The sequence below is a fragment of the Strix uralensis genome, chromosome 3, assembly GCF_047716275.1.
Source record: "Strix uralensis isolate ZFMK-TIS-50842 chromosome 3, bStrUra1, whole genome shotgun sequence".
Lineage (NCBI taxonomy): Eukaryota > Metazoa > Chordata > Aves > Strigiformes > Strigidae > Strix > Strix uralensis.
The window spans coordinates 85,994,537-86,013,518 of NC_133974.1; the positions used below are offsets into that span (position 1 = coordinate 85,994,537).

The window sequence follows — 18,982 nt, forward strand, 5'->3', positions numbered from 1 at the left end:
GATACATTCAGCCTAGAAGTCTATAAGATTTTTCGCCTGTATATGAGGAAATATAGCTAGCAGTAATTTTGGATACTTCTGTACTCTACGGCTTTAATTCAAGATTGGATGGCTTAGTACAAAACTGGCACAGTAATGGTTGTCTGAAGACAGATTTTTTGGGATGATATTCTAGATGCAGTATTATCCCAAAAAATCAGATTAGAAAAGCATAGTTTTCTTTTCTCTTTTTCCTTCATGACCTTTAGATGTATGAGTACATATTGCTATTTAACTAGATATTGAATAAGCACAGTAATAGTTCTGCCTTAGAAGTATGCTTGTGAAGTACTTCAAAATCATTAGCAGTAGGAACATTAAATTGATATTAAGGATTGGTACAACCTCTACAAATTACTGAGTTATACAAAACTTTTAATAAGGAAGGGAGAGATACAAGAGAATTCTGAAATAGATTGACACTTAACATTTACAAAGATACAAAAGTAATTCTCTTGAATAGATAATGAGTGTTATAGAATGCAGTTTCCTATGTAAAATTAAACCTGCAGTGGTTACTTACTACATTTCTATTGGTAACTGGTGAATAGCTGTCTTTTTTGTTTGTAGGATATAATATCTATTAAATGTTCAAACACATAAAATATTATTATTGGTATCTGAGTGAGGATACTGTCTCAGTTAATGAAACAAACACTTTTTTACTTTAACTGTATAGAGCGCTTTCCACCTAAATAAATAAATAAATATCCTGCTTTCTGGGAGGCCCAAGATTGCCACAATTCATGAAGAGCACAGACTACTATCCATTGCTGATCTTTCATGTGGGCATGAATGACACTGCAAGCCGGAACCTGGGCAGAATCAAGGAAGACTACAAAGCCCTGGGTGTACAAGCAAAAACTATTGGTGCTCAAGTTGTCTTTTCTTCCATTTTACCAGTTAGAGGAGAGGGTGGAACCAGAAATAGATGTCTAATGCAAATCAACTTTAGGCTTTGTGGCTGGTGCTGTCATGAGGGTTTTGGCTTTTAAGACAACAGGACATTCTTCCATGACTACAGCCTGTTAGGGTGGGATGGGATCCACCTGTTGAGAAGAGGCTAGGGAATCTTTGGCAGCAGGCTGGCCAACTTGGTGAAGCAGGCTTTAAACTGAAGGACTTGGGGTACGGAGTCCAAAGTGTCAACGCTCACACCATTGCAATCAACTGGGGAATAAGCCAGGCCAACCAGAGTAGTGACAAATGTTCCTTAGCTGCCTCCCAAGATGAGAACCAGAAGACCAACAACCTCAGGTGTATATATACACCAATGCACGCAGCCTGGGGAACAAACAGGAGGAACTGGAGCTCTGTGCCTAGTCAGAAAATTAAGATATCACAGGAATAACTGAGACATGGTGGGACAACTCACATGACTGGAGGATTGCAATGGATGATTATAGGCTGTTTTGTAAAGACAGGCAAGGAAGAAGCAGAGGAGTTGCACTATATGTTAAGGAGAACCTTGAATGTACAGAAGTCAACTATGGCAATTGTGGAAGCCTTGTCAAATGCCTCTGGGTCAAGATCAGAGTGGTCGTATCCAAAGGGGATCTTGCAATAGGCATCTGCTATTGACTTCCAAACCAAGATGATAAGGCCAAAAAACAATATTTGGGTGACTTAAGGAAGCTTCAGGTCAACAAAACCTGGTTCTTATGGGTGACTTCCAACAAATGTCTGGGTAGTCGAAGAACAATACACCAGCTCACATCATCCATCAGGTTCCTGGAATGCATAGAGGACTGCTTCCTCATACAGATATTAGATGTGCCAACCAGGAATGAGGCACGGCTGGACTTGCTACTCACTTATCAAGAAAACCTCCTTTGTAATATCTCGGTTAGTGATAGCCTTGGCTGCAGTGATCACAATATTGTGGAGTCTGGGATCCTGCTGGGCACACTGAAGGTTAGTACTAAGACAAAGGTTTTAGATTTTAGAAGAGCAAACTTCAGCTTGCTCAGAGTTCAGTTGGGAGAGGTTCTCTGGGAAGCTTCCATGGAGAATGAAGGAGCCAGCGAGTGCTGGGAGTTTTTCAAGAACGCTCTTCTGGAAGCAGAAAAACAGTTCATCCCCTTTAAAGGTAAGGGAAGTAGGTGGAGCAAGAGATGCCCTTGGTTTAACTTCAAGCTTCTGAGTCTGCTCAAAACCAGAAGAGAAGTGCACCAGAGATGGAAAACCAGATGAATACCTGTTGAGAACTACAAGGGCATTGCCAGGGTGTGCAGAGGTGCAGTTAGAAAAGCAAAAGCTCAGCTCAAATTGAAATTGGCCAGAGATGTCAAAAACTACAATAATGGGTTCTTGAGGTACATAAACAACAAGCAGAAACAGAAGGAAAATATTGTCCTGCTGTTAAACAGGAAAGGTGAATTAGTCACCAACAATGCTGAAAAGGCAGAGGTTCTCAAAACTTTCTTCACCTCTTGTCTTCACCAGCACTGTTGGGCACAAGGCCTTGAGAACAAAAATCCAGGTTGATGCAAACACAGACCCACTGTCAGTGAAGGAAGACTTGGTATGCAAACTATTACAGGAGCTTGCCCCCTACAAATCAGTGGGCCACGAGTGTTAAGAGAGCTGGCTGATGTCATTGCGAGGCCAATCTCCATAATTTTTGAGAAGTCGTGGAGCTTGGGGGAAGTCCCAGAAGACTGTAAGAAGGCTAATGTCACCCCCATGTACAAGAAGGGCTTAAAGGAGGATTCAGGAAATTATAGGGCCATCAGCCTTACTTCAGTCCTTAGGAAAGTTATGGAATTAATCCTTCTGGGGGCTATCACAAGTCAGATGAAGCACATGATTGGGAAAAGCCGGCACAGATTCACCAAGGGCAAATCGTGCTTGACAAATCTGATTGTCTTCTATCACAAAGTAACCTGCTCAGTTGATGTGGGGTGAGCGGTGGACATTGTCTACCTGGATTTCTCCAAGGCTTTTGATACAGTTCCCTGCAGCTTCCTCCTAGGGAAACTGATGCGTTACGGTCTAGACAAGTGGTCTGTGAGGTGGGTGGGGAACTGGCTGACAGGCCGCACCCAGAGGGTGGTGGGAAATAGCTCTTTTACAAACTGGCAACCTGTCACAAGTAGGGTCCCCCCAGGGATTGATACTGGGCCCAATGCTCTTTAATACCTTTATAAGTGATCTGGATGATGGGATCAAGTGTACCCTGATGACATTTGCTTGGCATTACCAAACCAAGCAGGGAAGTACACACTTTGGAAGGGAGAGCCACCCTGCAGGAAGACCTGGATAGGCTGGAAGAGTGGGCTAACAAGAACCTTATGAAGTTCAACAAGGACAGTTGTAGGGTCTTGCACCTGGGAAAACGTAATCCAGGAATGCAGCACAGGCTGGGATCTACGTGGCTGGGGGGAAGCTCTGTGGAAGAGGATCTATCTGGGGGTCCTGGTGGAAAACCACATCAACATGAGTGAAGAGTGTGCTGCAGCAGCAAAGAAAGCCAACAGGATGCTGGGTTGCATCAACAAGGACATCACTAGCAGAGATGAAGAAGTCATTATCCCACTCTACTCAGCACTTGTCAGGCCACACCTGGAATATTGTGCTCAGTTTTGGTCCCCATTATACAAAAATGACAGGCTGGCGAGGGTCCAGAGAAGGGGCACAAAGATGATCAAAGGACTGGGAAGCCTGCTGTATAAGGAAAGGCTGAGAGAACTGGGTTTGTTCAGCCATGAGAAGAGAAGGCTTAGGGGAGACCTTATGACCATGTGCCAGTATTTAAAGGGTGGCTACAAGGAAGATGGAGACTCCCTTTTGACAAGGAGTCATATGGAAAAGATGAGGGGTAGTGGGTACACGTTACTCCTGGGGAGATTCCAACTGGACACAAGAGGAAAATTTTTCACAATGGAAATAATGAGCCATTGGAATAATGTCCCCAGGGAAGTGGTGGATTCCCCAACATTGGACACTGTTAAGATTCAGCTGGACAGGGTGCTGGGCCATCTTGTCTAGACTGTGCTTCTGCCAAGAAAGGTTGGACCAAATGATCCTTGAGTCCTTTCCGAACCGATGTTCTATGATTCGATGAAATAAAATTACTTCTATTGTTTTAATCACAAAAAACAATCATGAAATTTGAGTTTAATGAAAAGTCCGTGGTAGTTCATCATGTTCTTGAGATAAGTTTTTAATAACCACTTTTATTCTTTCTGTTTAAGCATGCGACCCAACATCTTCTTGGGGATTAGTGAAGGCTCTGCCCAATACAGAAAATGGTACTATGAACTTATGGTGGACCATCTAGAGCCCTTTGTGACTGCAGAATCAACTCATCTACGAGTGGGCTGGGCTTCAACAGAGGGCTACTCACCATATCCAGGGGGAGGAGCAGAATGGGGAGGAAATGGTGTTGGTGATGACTTGTATTCCTATGGCTTCGATGGTCTGCATCTGTGGTCAGGTATTCTCCTGGGGTATTTTGTTTCGAGGGGTTTTTTTGTTCCTTTGTTGCTTTGTTGTTTGTTTGTTTGTTTGTTTGTTTTTTTAATACTGGAATGTTGTTTGCAATTCCGGTGAATTAGTTTTCAACGGCAACAAAGTGAATCAGATGTTTCAGCTGACACTAGGAATATTTAGAAACAGTACCCTATATCAGAATATGCTTTAAGTTGACATTGCATATTGAGAAAAATGTTTTATACAAAGTAATGCAGATAGATAGGCTAATAACTTATTTTTAAGCCTGGGAATTATTTTGGAGCATTTTTCAGCATAGCTATAAATATTTTATTTAAAACTTCAAAGGTGCAAAAAATGAGGTCTGACATATGGTGGTCTGGATTTGTAATTCCTGTGTGATAGTGTAAGAATGGCCTAAGAGATTTAATTCACAGGACTGTCCTTTTTTTTTTTTTTTTCTTTTTTTCCCCCTTTTTTTTCCTTTTTTTCTCTTTTTTTCTTTAAACAGACTTTTAATATGGATCTTTAGAAGTTTAGAAATACTTTAGAGGTGAAGAATATTTTTAAGTATGCTTTTTGCCATACATTTTAAACCCAGATATTTTTCTGTAGTGATGTTTTATTTACATACATTAAGACTGACTGTTTATTGCAAGACTTGCAAATCATATTCCTAGCTTGCATATGGTGTGTTTGGTCAGGTATTCATTTTTACAATGTTATTGGCCCAGCTTGGATCTATTTGTTAATAGTAATTTCTGTATGCATATTCTGGTGTTAAAGGAAGCTGAACTGAGTATCTAAAATATTTCTATTTACTGTTGATTCTGCAAATATCTTATTCTCTCTTCAAATTGGGTTAGCTCAGCAAAATCATAATAATAAGAAAGAAAGCTTGTTCTCTTTTTCTTACTCTTTTTCACATAATTTAACTTCTGTGAAAAGATTCCTAGCTATCATTTAGAATGGGTAGTCCTACATTTGAACACTCTTAAACTTCTTGAAGAAAGTTTCTATTGTGGTTTCCCCTTGTTGAAGAAATATTTTCCTTTGATTTTGAGAGATTATTGGACAGTGGTGAACTGTAGAACTGACTGAAAACTGGGTTAGGCTCATTGGGTTGGCAATTCTTGCCACTATGAAGATATGAGCAAGTTTTCTAAAGCTCCTTAGCAGACAAGAGGGGCATTTTAGTGACTTAGCTCTATGTATCATTCAAGGTCTTTGAAGTTTTGATGCATTGTGGCTTGTACTTGGAAAAGAATACAGTTTTACATTTCAAAAGAATTTTCCAATCAAAAATAGCAATGGATTGTATTATTAAGTAATAACATATCGACTGGAGTGGCATCTTAGGAAAGTAGCTGCCACTTTGCCTTTCATGTATAGTGAGAATTACTTTGGAACAATGATGCATAATTAATGGTGTCATTAAAGCTGTGTCATAACTGAGTTTGTGAGATAAAGTATTATTACAGAAGAACCAGAAAATGATGAGCCAACTGAAATAACTTTTGTAGTTAGGGTCCCTTTTAAGGAGGAAATAAAAGATTACTGAAAATCAAAATTATTTTTCTACCCACCAGAAACTTTCTAATCAGAAATGTCACAAAAGAATAAATGAACAATTGTTTGTGGTTCTCAAGTCAGTAATCTAGCCCAGTCAAGAGAGTCCAGACCACCTTTGTATATGCAACTTCTGTATATTAATCTCTGTGGTGGAAGTGGCTGGTAGATTTGAAAAGATTTCTGTCTTCATTGACATTCTCATATAACACATACCTCTCAAACTTGGAAGGACTTTTAAGTAGTTGAATGCTAAAAATCATAGCCTTTCTTTTTCTTCCACAATCCCAGGCTGCATCTTGGTAAGTCTCTGCTATGATATTTAAAAAATAATCTTCTGAACATGAAGCATTTACTGCATTAATGAATAGCAGCAATAATTTCTACCCCTGAGTTTCTGTTCTGGACCAAGCCTTTACTGGAATCACATTTAATTTACATTCATTTCTTCAGTTCAGCAATTACTTCTTTAATATGGAGAAGTGAAACTCATAGATTTTTAAACCCTAAGGCCAGAAAAGGCACTTAGATCATTTGTTCTGACTGTGTTCATCAAAGACCAGTACATATTTCTGTTAACAGTCAGCCTCGATTTGATCCCAGTAACCTGTATTTGGCTAAATTTTAACATCTAAAAAGGCGCCTGGTGTCAAGTAGCATGCCTTAAGGAAATGAAGTATCCAGTCTTCATTGATAGTTTTTTTGGAGTTTAATTATATTAAATAATTGTCTCTTTCTGTGATTTATTTGAAACTAACTCTCAGCTGTTGTGATGTTTTTCTCTGCTATCCTCTACTGTGCTCTGTGAGTTTTGGGATGTAGAGCTGGTAGAAGGTCTTTCCTTATAAGTCATTACTTATGCTGTGACTGCTACTCTGTTTTGCAGCAGCATTTCCTATAGATTTCTTAATTTGTGAGGGGCCATTAGGATTGCTCCATGTCATTCCCCTGTCTTTGCTCATGGAACTGACTATTCTTACAGCAGCTGAGCTAAGGACATCCTGTCTTGGAAGGGTGTAGGGAAGCAGCAAGACCATCTGAAAACTTTTTTTTTTTCCCCAACTGTAATGCTGACTGCCCTAACAAGAGGGACAAATTGCACAAGAGCATCTGTCCTGCAGTCTGCAGATTATGTGACAGTACCAGGAAGTCATTTTCCATACGTAGAGTATTGGAAATGTTGGGTTTTCTTTTTTCTTGGGGGGAGGCGGGGGGGATGGTGGTGGTGTGTGTAAGAAAATTTATCTGCAGAAGAATTATTGAGATTTTTCTTCTATTATTTTTGCTGCTGTTAAAAACATACACCATGTTCGTTCTTCATCTTCTTGGAAATATATTGCTTTTAGTTAAGTCCTTCCTGTTTACAGAATTTGGACAGCACAGTTAAAATGTTAGTGCACTGTTCTTGATATGCATTATGGTTTCTCTCTTGCAGACATTGCATATGTTATTTTTGGAAAACATGTCTAGAGATATTTTCATACAACTTTCATGCTTTTCCATAAATTTTTCTGTTGTAGATGGCAGTAAATTTCAGAAACAGTAATTTTCTATTTTTGTATTCTATAGTTTATTTCTCTTGAGAAGCAGGTGTGCTTGTGTAAATGTAAGACAGAATGATCCTTTAGAATTCATACAAAACTTATTAAAGAAAAAAATATATATTACTGAATAGATATGCCTCAGAATTGCTACTGCCTTTGTATATGCCAGAAAAATGCTGGTTTATGGTTTGATTATGAAACTGAGTAGTATCATCTTATACAAGTTTGCAAGGGTACCATGATGTGGCCCATAGTAACAGGAAGTACCTTGCTTTTCCTAAATAATTTAAAGTACAATACTTGTCCTTATCTTGAATAATGAAGCATTCTTTAGGAAAGTACACTAGGTTTCATATTAGATACTAATGGTTGGTTTTGTATTTACACTTCTACTACTGTGAGGAATAAAATTTCATTTTCTTGGTTTTGACAGTTTATATGGGTATCAGTAATTCTCGCTTACATTAAGTGGAATTTAGTTGTATTATTTATTATTAAAATAGTTTTATAGATAGGATTGTATTCTTCTATTCACTATATTCCAAGCTTAAAATCAGGTCTTGGAAATTAGATATTTGTGTATTAATGTGTTTGTGCTCTATTGCTATGCTTTCTTTCTCTTTTTTTAGTCTGCTGTGAAAACCTGTACGATTTTCAGAAGTTCTGCTAAATGTGTCTCCTTTACTTCTACAGGTTGTGTAGCACGAACAGTAAATTCTCCCAACCAACACCTGTTAAGAACTGATGATGTTATTAGCTGCTGTTTGGACTTGAGTGCCCCCAGCATCTCTTTCCGGATAAATGGTCAGCCAGTTCAAGGAATGTTTGAGAATTTCAACATAGATGGCCTCTTCTTCCCAGTTGTCAGCTTTTCTGCAGGAATAAAGTTAGCATTCCATGTAGTTATTTTTTCCCAGTCTGGGTTTGTTTTTTTTTCTTTTTTTTTCTTCTGTGAATGTACTGAATATTTCCCTGGCTGTCTTTGCTCTCATTTCCCTTCCTGACATCTGTTTCTTTGGCACAGTTCTTGGATAGTGAGAGCTACAAAGGAGTCCTGAAGAGACAGTGCATCTGCTGTTTTTTAGCACACCAGTGTATTCAGGTGGCTTGCAGATAGACCTTAGAAACAGCTTCTTTACCATTTCTTAGCTGACACATTGCTACACATTCACATCAGAACAGCATTTTACCTATATGGGAAGAAAAACATCGGTCTTTGATTTTAAAAATATTTGTTCTAACTCACTTGTTATGAGGTAGTAACTATTATTTTAAGATGCGTTATCTGCACTTACCTTAAGAAACGGTGGTACACTTTCTTTTCAGCAGGATGAGTTAATATGAATTCAGTCAATCTGTATTCTGGTTGCTATACTGGTGGTTTTCTATAAAATTTCAAATAACTCTTGAGGTGCCAGACTTCTGCTTCCATGTATTGAACAGTTTGAGACTCTAATATTAAAAAAGATTGTGTGGTGTTCCAGCAGGGGGGACCAACTTTAGCAGGACTGGCAAAGGTAAAAGCTGAAAGCTGATTTCTGTTGGAGACAGAACAATGCTCTGTGAGGGATCATTCAAAGACTGTGGTGAATACTACAGAAGCTAAGAGCTATCACACAGTGGGCATACTAGCCTCTCATTCCAGGTGCAAAGTGGTAAAACTATAGACATTCATACTATGAAATGCAAAACTATAAACCTACATGCATTATCTCCGTCACAAAATATTTGACAGATACTTATGTGCTGAGTGTGTTTTTGGAGTGTTCTGGTATAGCACTGACAAAAATCTTATAAGATACTCAGTAAATAAAAAAGAGACAAAAAGATTCTGTTGTAAAGCTAGTTTTTTGGGTGTTTTTTGATTCTTTCTGGATGGCAATGTTCTGGGAAGATTTTTCAGTATTATGTCATTGCTACTTCATAATCACCTCAATAATGGAATTTTTCAGTAAGAAAAAGCCACGACAAATTCACCATTTCGTAATGAATAAAGGAATGCTTTCCCCTAGGTTTCTACTAACATGACGAGTATAAATTTTAGGGAAGAAAAGATAGGAGTTTTTTGTATTGTGTCCTAAGGATTTAGTGTTTTGTGAGAGAAAAGAAAGAACTGTATTCCATGGAGTTTTCAAGCTCATTTCTCAAATGAGAGAATGGAGAACTCCGCAATGGAGAGAATTCAGAGATGGTTGATTGATTACTCTGGGTTATAATCTCTGTCTTCTGAGACTGGAAAGGCTGCTGCTTACTTCATAGGTGTGCTAAGTAAACTGATTATTCTCTGTCTCTCTCTGTCTTTTGGTCTCATGATTTAGAATACTTTTATGGAAGTTTAAGTTAACTAAAAGAAAGAATTATTTACTTTTCCCCATGTTTTTTGCACCTTCTACTTCATAAACTCCAGCACTAATTAGAGACAGTTGAACTGTAAACAATGCAAAGAAGCTGCAACATTGAATTAATTTTTTTTTCATTTAAAAAAAAAAAAAAAAGCATTCAACAGTTGTTAGGCTTACAAACTGATTAGGTTTGACACCAGAGGTGTCTCAGTTATATAAAGTAACTCTGATGTTCACAGGGTACGCTTCTTGCTTGGAGGTCGCCATGGAGAGTTCAAGTTCCTTCCTCCACCTGGATATGCTCCTTGCTTTGAGGCTGTTCTACCGAAAGAGAAGCTGAAAGTGGAGCATAGCCGAGAGTACAAGCAGGATCGTAGCTATACAAGAGACCTACTGGGTCCAACTATCTCTCTGTCACAAGCAGCTTTCACTCCGGTTCCTGTAGATACTAGCCAGGTATGGAAACTGAAAGATTGTATTTTCATTTTTGAACACACCTATTATAGGCCTATGTTATATTACATTTGACTGAATTTGCAGCTTGTCTCAAATTTGGTTTTGCTTGGGATTTGGTTGGTATGTTCCATTGTGAGCTGATAATGTGTGTAAAGTCCTTATAGTGCTCACTAGAAATTTCATATATTTCAGTTCACAAACACTATAATAACATTTTGCCCTTAATATTAGAGTAGGCAAAAAAGAATATTTGGACTTCTTGTTCTGTTAGTAGACATTTTTATTAGTGTTAATTACAATTACTGAAGACTGCATTATGATAAGACTTTTAGACCAGCTTCAGCTCTAATTCTTTACTGGACTTGCAGGTTACTGAGAGTTGTATTTGATTCAATGCGGGCAGTAAATGGCATGCATTGAAGTTACATTATTCTTTTTTTTTTTTTTTTACATAGTTCCAAAGAGCATTAGTTCTTTGATACCAAAGAGCTCCATCTCTGATTGCAGATAACAAGGCTTCATTTTACACTTGATCGGAGTTTGAGATGATACAAATTTTTGTACACTATGTGCTCAGATTTTCCATATTTAGGAACTTGTTTCTGAAAAGACATAAAAAAGAACAAACCTGCTACTTTGTTGCCATTATGTGCTAAGTACGGCATTCTACATATGTCATGTAATTATTGTTCTGTAACACCAACAATTAGGGTAACATTATCATGATTCACAGCACTGTATATTTGAGGTCTCTGGTTTTTGAGGTAAAGCAGACTTGATTTCAAATTTTGGAGGTAGAGTGACGTGCTATCCTAGTTACACTTGTCACCTGTCATCATCATCTTATTTATATTCGTCTGAAGTGTTTTTCACAACATCACCTTGGTTGTTGAGATTTTTAGCATTTTTGAAGCTGAGAAATTATATTGGTGTGAGTAGTTTCTAGCCAGCTGCCAGGAATGTATTCTGTGCTGTTTGGAGGTGTTGGATTTAAAACTGTTCTCCCTTGCTGGTCAAATCTGGAATTTGTAAGTGCATAGGTTAAACTATTTCTGATGATCTAAGAATTCTTGCTCACTTTAGTCAGTAAGAACTGAATGATAATTTAGGTTTAGTTAAGAGATCTGTTTTGTACAAAGCTTGTCTGTTATGAAAGTATGGGTGGCACTGTCTAGCAACTTATTTATAATAGCCTCTTTCTCTCTTCTCTAGATTGTTTTGCCTCCCCACCTGGAAAGGATTAGAGAAAAATTAGCAGAGAACATCCATGAACTTTGGGTTATGAATAAGATTGAACTTGGCTGGCAGTATGGACCAGTATGTACCTTCCAACTTAATTTTCTGTTAATTATGTAGTATCGTTCAGCACATTTGTTTCAATGTGCTAATGGGACTGCATTTTTTTCCATCCTTGCAAAATTAGTAAGGTTTTAGACCTTTTCCAGGAGGAGCAGGTGGAAACCGGCAGTGCTTGTGTATTTCTGAACCAAAATTCTGGTATTAAAGCTGTTTGGTGCTGAAATTTTCACCCAGTCTAACTACCGGCACAGAGAGCACATTATGGGTTTTTCACCTTCTGTTTCTTCTTGGGGCAAGAAGTTTAGTTGCCTGGTGGAGTAAGCCAATAAAAGGAATTATTCTTGGTTCTCTCCATGTGTACTGACTGACATAACTCCTTCACAAGTCCCAAACTTATTTTTCATGAAAAATAAATGTTGCTTATAGGAAATTCCATTAAATCTGCTTTTATCCTTCCTTCACTTCTTCAGGGTCATGTCTGTATTAGATGCTCCACATCATTATTTTCTTATCTCTGTCTTACTTTTCATGGATTATGACAGAAAAAAAAAAATTATTTCCAGGCTTTTATACAAAATGCAGTCTATTTCGTTGATTAGATTTTTATTTTTAAATCAATCACAAAAAAGTATACAAGCTAGTTAATTGCATCCCAAATGGTGTTGTTTATGAAGAACTGTGGCTGTGAAGAGTTTATAGAAACACAGTAGATACTAGTTGTAAATGTAAAACCATGTATGCATGTATAGAAACATATACGTATTCTATATTTGTTACTAAAAAGATTTTGGTCTTCTGAGCAGTTCAGATTAGAGATTTAATGTAACTGGGAATAGGTATTATATTTAGTGTAGCATACAGCAGTACTTAAAAAGATTTGACTAACAGAGAAGATCTCTAGATTTGTTGTTGTTGTTGCTATCACCACCAAATCAAACACAAAACCCCAGTTAAATTAATGTGTCAAAACATTTTAATTGGGGTATAATCATACCAGCTGTGAAGCAACCTGCAGGAACTTTTAGTGTACCATTACTTGCCATCAGGAATCTAATTGTACAGTTGAACGCTATTTTAATTTAAACAATATATAGTAAGTATCAACTTAAGCAGCGATAAATGTCATTATATCCAGAATGAAACCAGGTGCTAAATCTTTTAAGTTATTCAGCTTCCTGTCTTTAGCTTTAGTGTTCTATGGTTGGATGTGCTTTCTTTGGGAATGTGGCAATGTATATGCTGATCATCTTCTGGAGATTGACTCTTTTATCATACTGGTTTCTCACAGATGATTTCATCAGTTTAAGCCACTGTTGCCAATTCTGTTTATCTGAATTGATGCACTGCAGTTACTGAGTACTGAGGGAAGACACGAAACAGAAATTAGCTGGTTTAGATGTGCATATATAGGAGTCATCTAATCTTAGATTTGGTCTTTTTAAATCAGAGCAAGATGCATTATATATAGTAGCTAGTGGTGTTTTTTCACCAAGTCAAAAAGTTTAAACGCTAACAGACAGAGACTCTGTAAATTTAAATGTCTTTCCAGATTATTGAAAGAAATCTGCAGTGGTTTGCATTCTATATTCCCTCCTACATACCTGTTTCATCAGATCTGTATGTAGTATCGCCAGTGATACCCAGTATTGCACACGGTATTAGTACTGCATTTTATACATGTAACAAAGTTAACATGCTAATGTAGCGAAATTAGGGACTTTTGTTAACTGGCTTCATTGTAAGTCTGAATATGAGTGGTACAGGTGTCCAACTTGAAATCATCAGATGTGTCTGCATATCTTTGTTTCTATTAAACTTCACCGTACATTTAAAACCAGCCACAAAAGTGAAGAATTGATAGGTGTCATGAATTCTGCCACTTATATAATGTATTTGCAAGGCAGTAGATTTTTATATTGTGCCTAGGAAAAAAAAAAAGGGGGGACAGGAAGGCAATCTACAAAGTACGTTGAATATGTAATAGAAGTATTATACATTGTAGCTGTGGATTGAAAAGAGTGTCACTAGAGGAAATTCAATAAACATTGGAATTCTGAGGAAAACACCTGACATCCCAGATTTAAATTAGCTGTACACAGATCTAAAGTAGTCCTCCTACAGGAGACTGTACTGAATCTTTATTAATGCAGATTACCATAATTCTTAAAAAGAAATCTGCAAATAAACATTTTCAGTGTCTGGTGAAAGATGTTTCTCATTTTATCTGCTAATGATTTTGATCAAGTAGCTTGACAGTTGAATTGCTTGTATTGCCTGTCCAAAGAACATTAATCCCATCAGATGAAGATAAATATCCCCTGGAAATTGTAAATATTTTTCAATCTCAAACATAAACAAATAACTGCTGTTCAATTTGATAATTATTAAGTGCTTCGATCAAAATGCAAAAATATGTTAACTTAGAAATGTTATAGGGAAGTGTGAGATTTTTTTTCCATGAGATTAAATAAACTAGATTGAGTAGTAGTGTACAGTTTAGTTATTGTTATAGAAAAACACAGAACTGGCAAATATAGAATATGATAAATAAAAAATAAATTTCAGCTATCAGTGATCCATGTTCATACTCACTCTGTGGGTACTCATGTATAAATAACACTCAGGACTTGAAATTAGAGAAACTTTATAAAGAGGTTACAGTTTGCAAATGACTGTTTTTCCTTCTCCTGCTCTAACACACAATGTTTATGTTCCAATACTATGATCTTATTTAAGTGTAAATTTAGATACCGTATATGGATTTATTGCCTTGATGGTAGACCTTTTTCATTTTAAGACATTTATATTAAAATACCCAAAGAAAAGCTCTTTTATTTCATGCAATATGCAGGACAAGCAATCAGCTTAAGTGTGATAGGTTACTTTTATGAAAGTCAGAAATTTCATGCCAGTTTATATGCTATTGACTTCCTTGTATTGACTTTCTTATGCTTTTTAAACATCAAATCTGATTCTGTATATGAGCAACAGATCAAGCTGTTGAGAACAGATTATACCCAGTCCAATGGTACCACTTCACTGAGAATTCCTGCCTTGGTCTTTTTCAGCTAAAATAATTTAAAAGACATCCTATATTCACCAAATGAGTAAAGATCAATTTGGAATAAGTATTACAATTAGGCCTCTTAACTTCAACTGCTAACATTCCATTTTTCCAGCAGAATTATCTGATTGATCAAAAGTTGTCAATAATGTTATTTTTCAATAGCTTTCACTTTGCAGCTTTAAAGATTAATATAAATAGTGAGCTTATGGTCCGTGAGGGATGGACACAAAAGTGTTTTAATATATGGATAAAAATGTAGTCTCATCTAGGTGAATGGTAACACCTTTATTGGGATCTTTTAGCAAATATTGGAAACTAATTTTTTTTATCAAGCCTTCTAACAAGATGTAATCTTTGTAGATTTTGTTGACTGAGCTCTAGCATGATAGAGATGCAAAGCTGAGAGCAGTGGAATGCTCAGTTATCCCAGCCTCTCAGGTTGCCCTTTCTAGTTATGGCCAGTAGTAAACTAAAACTGTAGAGAGATAGTGCAGGTTAAAAATTATTTTGATCAAATTTTTAAGTTTATAAAATGTAGGATTTTGTAAATTATAGTCTTTATGACTCTGCTGTCACTACAGTAAAAGCAAATTGATGTTCCAATCATTTCTGACCGCTGAACAGTTGAATTCTGCTTGTATACTACATGACATAACTAAGAAACAAATATTTTCTGAATTAAGAGATAGGGTAGATTTATCCTTTGTATTGTTACTTTTTTTGGGTAAGGACTTCAGTACTATTCATATCAACATACTTGCACAAATTGGATGTATAACTTTTCAAACATGGTGCTGAAGATGAGTTATTTTATGGCTGTATATCAAAACATAGATTTCACTATTCTTGAACTTTGCATATTTGTTGTGAACATCTGTATAATGAAATGTACAAATTAGTATTTATTCCACTTGAGATCTGCAAATCTGAAGTTTATTTGCAAATGCAAATTCTGCCTTACTTAAACAGAATGATCATGCTCTGAGAATACAGAATACTTTCTGATTTGAAGTGTTGTTCAGTTTGAGTAATTCTGACAGGATCAGCTTTAAGTACTTTGCGTTTTAGAGTTTTTAAATTTCTTCTAGTTTATAAGACACATTAAACTTATTTCTTTACTGTCTTTTCAGGTTAGAGATGACAACAAAAGACAACACCCATGCTTAGTGGAGTTCTCAAAATTGCCGGAGCAGGAGAGAAATTATAACTTGCAAATGTCACTTGAAACACTGAAGTAAGTTATTAGAACTTTTGAAGCTTATAGTGAGAGTTTCCTAAGGAGTTGCAGTTTCCAGAATTATATTTTGACATGTGAATTACAATTTGACATGTAGGTGAGGGTAATAATATGAAAACGAGGGACTGAGATACATTAATGAATGATGTATTTGGCATTGAAAATGGCTTTGATAGTCTTTTTTTAATATCTATGGAATTTTAGAATTATTGTTGTAATGCTGATCATGAAATGGCAACTCAGGCAGTTTTCATCTAGTTTGGAGGAAGGAAATAGATCCAAGCATTGAAAAAAAAAATCTTCGCTTCTTATTTGGTTTAATTCAATTTAGTTTAAGTGCTTTTAACTGTCTTTATTGATAAAGCACGCTTTGACAATCAATAGATATTTTTTGGATGTGACTAATGATGAGTTTTACTTCAGGACCCCTTGCTGCTGTTTCTGTCATCTGTGCATGTTGCCACAGAACAGTATTAGGCATTCCCTCCTTTTGTGGATGAGTAGTTAGATGTGTGAATGTCGTGGAAGCTCTCCAGTTGGAGTGCTAGAATTTTTCAGTGGGATGTTAATGGTTTTGTTCAAGTAATCTAGTTATCTGGCTCACAAAGATACAATTCCTTACCTCAGCTTTGTCAATCAAGCAGGTGTGAGTTCTTACTTGGCTGGGAGTGCATTGAAAATCTATTAGTTTAAGTAATTTCTTCCACATGTAGCCAACATGTTAAAATACTTCTCAAACTGATAAATGCCCAGTGGTATATGTGGTTCTCCAGTCATTCCTGTTTGGAAACCATTGAATTTTTTTTTTTTCTTGATAAAATATGGTTGCTTTTTCCTGTTCAAGTGTTAAACAAAGGATGACTATGGGCAGGTGATACTGCTTTTCTGGGAATATTTGTACTATATTATTAAAAAATTTGCCATGTAAACTGATAGTGCAATATAGTGTTTACACTTGTAAGGAAAGCTATGTAGAACATTCCTAATATTTCTCATGGTATCCTTCTGTGGTCAGCTTCTCTGCACTGTTTACTGATCTACCATTGCCACAATAAGTAAATTATTCGACAAAAAACATATTTATGACCCTAAGTGTTAAACAGTTTCTGGATGGATATTTTAGCATTATTTACAGATAAAGCATTCAGAGATAAATGGAACTCCATTGAGGAAAGAAAGTAAGTTCATATTTGTCTTCAGGTAGATATTAGAATTTCAAGGAAAGCTTTCGAGACTCCTGTCAACAAAACAGTGTGCTAAGAATCCAGAGTAGCTTCTTCCTTTCCATTTTGTGAAACTACAAAAAATGATGTCCTTAATTTTCCCTACAGTCGGATCTTTTGCTAGAATAATCTATATGACACAGGCTTCGTAAAAATCATGCTCTCAGAATTAAGTGCACACTCCTAATGTTTCACTAGATATTAAATTTTAGTAGTCCTTACATGATTACTGGTTTGGGACCCAATGCTTTTCTAAATCTAACCCTGACAAAACAAAAATTAATTTGGTTTCATAAACATATAAATTATGGATTACTTTTATTTCAGTAATTTTATTACTTACTCTAGAGAGAGCATTTTTATTAAATGGGTAGTATCCAAAACATAAAGCATTCAGTTTTTCTATGGATGTCAAACTTTATATGCTTACTAAGCTCAGTCTTCATTGCTTTCTTGTATTAGTCCTTTTTTTCTGAAGTGTACAGTTCTAATTTTGCAATATCATGTTGTATTTATCACGTAGACATCTATCATTTGGGGACTAGAATATAAATGTCTTGCTTGGTTCATTTCTGCAAGCTTGCAAAGGTGGAAAAATTAGTGCACTAATCCATTCTAGGTGACCCATACTGCGATGACTTGTATTATAAGCTATTTTGACTATTTCTTTAGACGTTTCTAGTCTACTAGCTGTCAACCTCAATGGGGGAGAATGGGGAAGAGGGAAAGAAAATGTTCTTTTAAAACTTCCTCATCAGCTATATGCTATGTTCTTTACAATTTGCATCAAACTGTGTATTGCATACTTGAAGTAGTTGCAAGACTTCAAGAATAACTCTTACTGTAATTGGGTTTTTTTTGTTGGTTTGTTGCCAGTTTTGCTGCCAGCTCTACTACATGAGAGAGGCAGAAAACAAGGATGTTCTCAGTCATATATCTGATACCACATTTCTTTTCAATATATTGGGATCTCTGTATATTTTTCAGTATGACTGAATACTTTTATGAACCATAAAAATTATATACTATATCAAATGTCAAGATTCAGGAATGAGTTACCTCTGAAAATGTCATGGGATTAAAATATGCTTGCTCATACTGTTTCTGCTCATTCTTATATATATTTTGTAGTTTGGTCTCATGGGTTTTTTTTGAGGCTTACTATTTTGTGACTGACTTTCCCATTTCAACATATTTACTTATTTGTGTGTGATAATTACATGTATCAATGTTATGCTGAGGACTGCATTCAGCCACTTGTAGTCTTCTTGTTTAGCTTTGAAGTGCTTTAGGGGTCTTTTGGGTTCTACCAGTATGGTATGCCTTTTTATCCTCCTGTGGCGCTCTGATTTGAATTTACTATGTCTGGGTGGAGACAATGTAGGATTCAAATTCCTGTTTTACAAGAAAATTAGCGTTACCAGGGGTTAGCTCCTCTGTACTGCTCTTCACTGTTAGATATGTTCTCTTACTTACGTTTGAGATATCTGCATAGGAATCATGTATGATTTATGCCATTTGAAATTTAACTGCATGGAGTATTCTTAGCAGATAGTGTGTTTTGCACGAGGAGACCACTGCATGCTGATTTCCTCATACCTGATTTTACCGTCTAATTTTACATCCAGCTTCACAGACCATAACAGTAGGATTTACTTCATGTAGCTAGCACTAAAAATATGCTGTAAGAATCTCCTTGAAACATACCATTTATCTGCCAAGAGAAATACTGCTGGAGGAGTTTTTATGCTCTTTTTTTCCCCCAGTCAGTT

The 18,982-nt window shown here is 36.4% G+C and overlaps 1 protein-coding gene across 15 annotated transcripts in view; it reads left to right on the forward strand.

Annotated features, from left to right (window-relative positions):
* The window catches only part of RYR2 (ryanodine receptor 2), a 441,080-nt gene that overhangs the window by 232,129 nt on the left and 189,969 nt on the right, over positions 1–18,982 (forward strand). For all 15 annotated transcript variants that reach the window (XM_074863209.1, XM_074863211.1, XM_074863214.1 and 12 more), the window contains 5 exons: positions 4,236–4,477; positions 8,280–8,472; positions 10,168–10,384; positions 11,597–11,701; positions 15,881–15,984. In XM_074863209.1, coding sequence (XP_074719310.1) covers positions 4,236–4,477; positions 8,280–8,472; positions 10,168–10,384; positions 11,597–11,701; positions 15,881–15,984 — 861 coding nt within the window. The remainder of the gene's footprint in view (positions 1–4,235; positions 4,478–8,279; positions 8,473–10,167; positions 10,385–11,596; positions 11,702–15,880; positions 15,985–18,982) is intronic.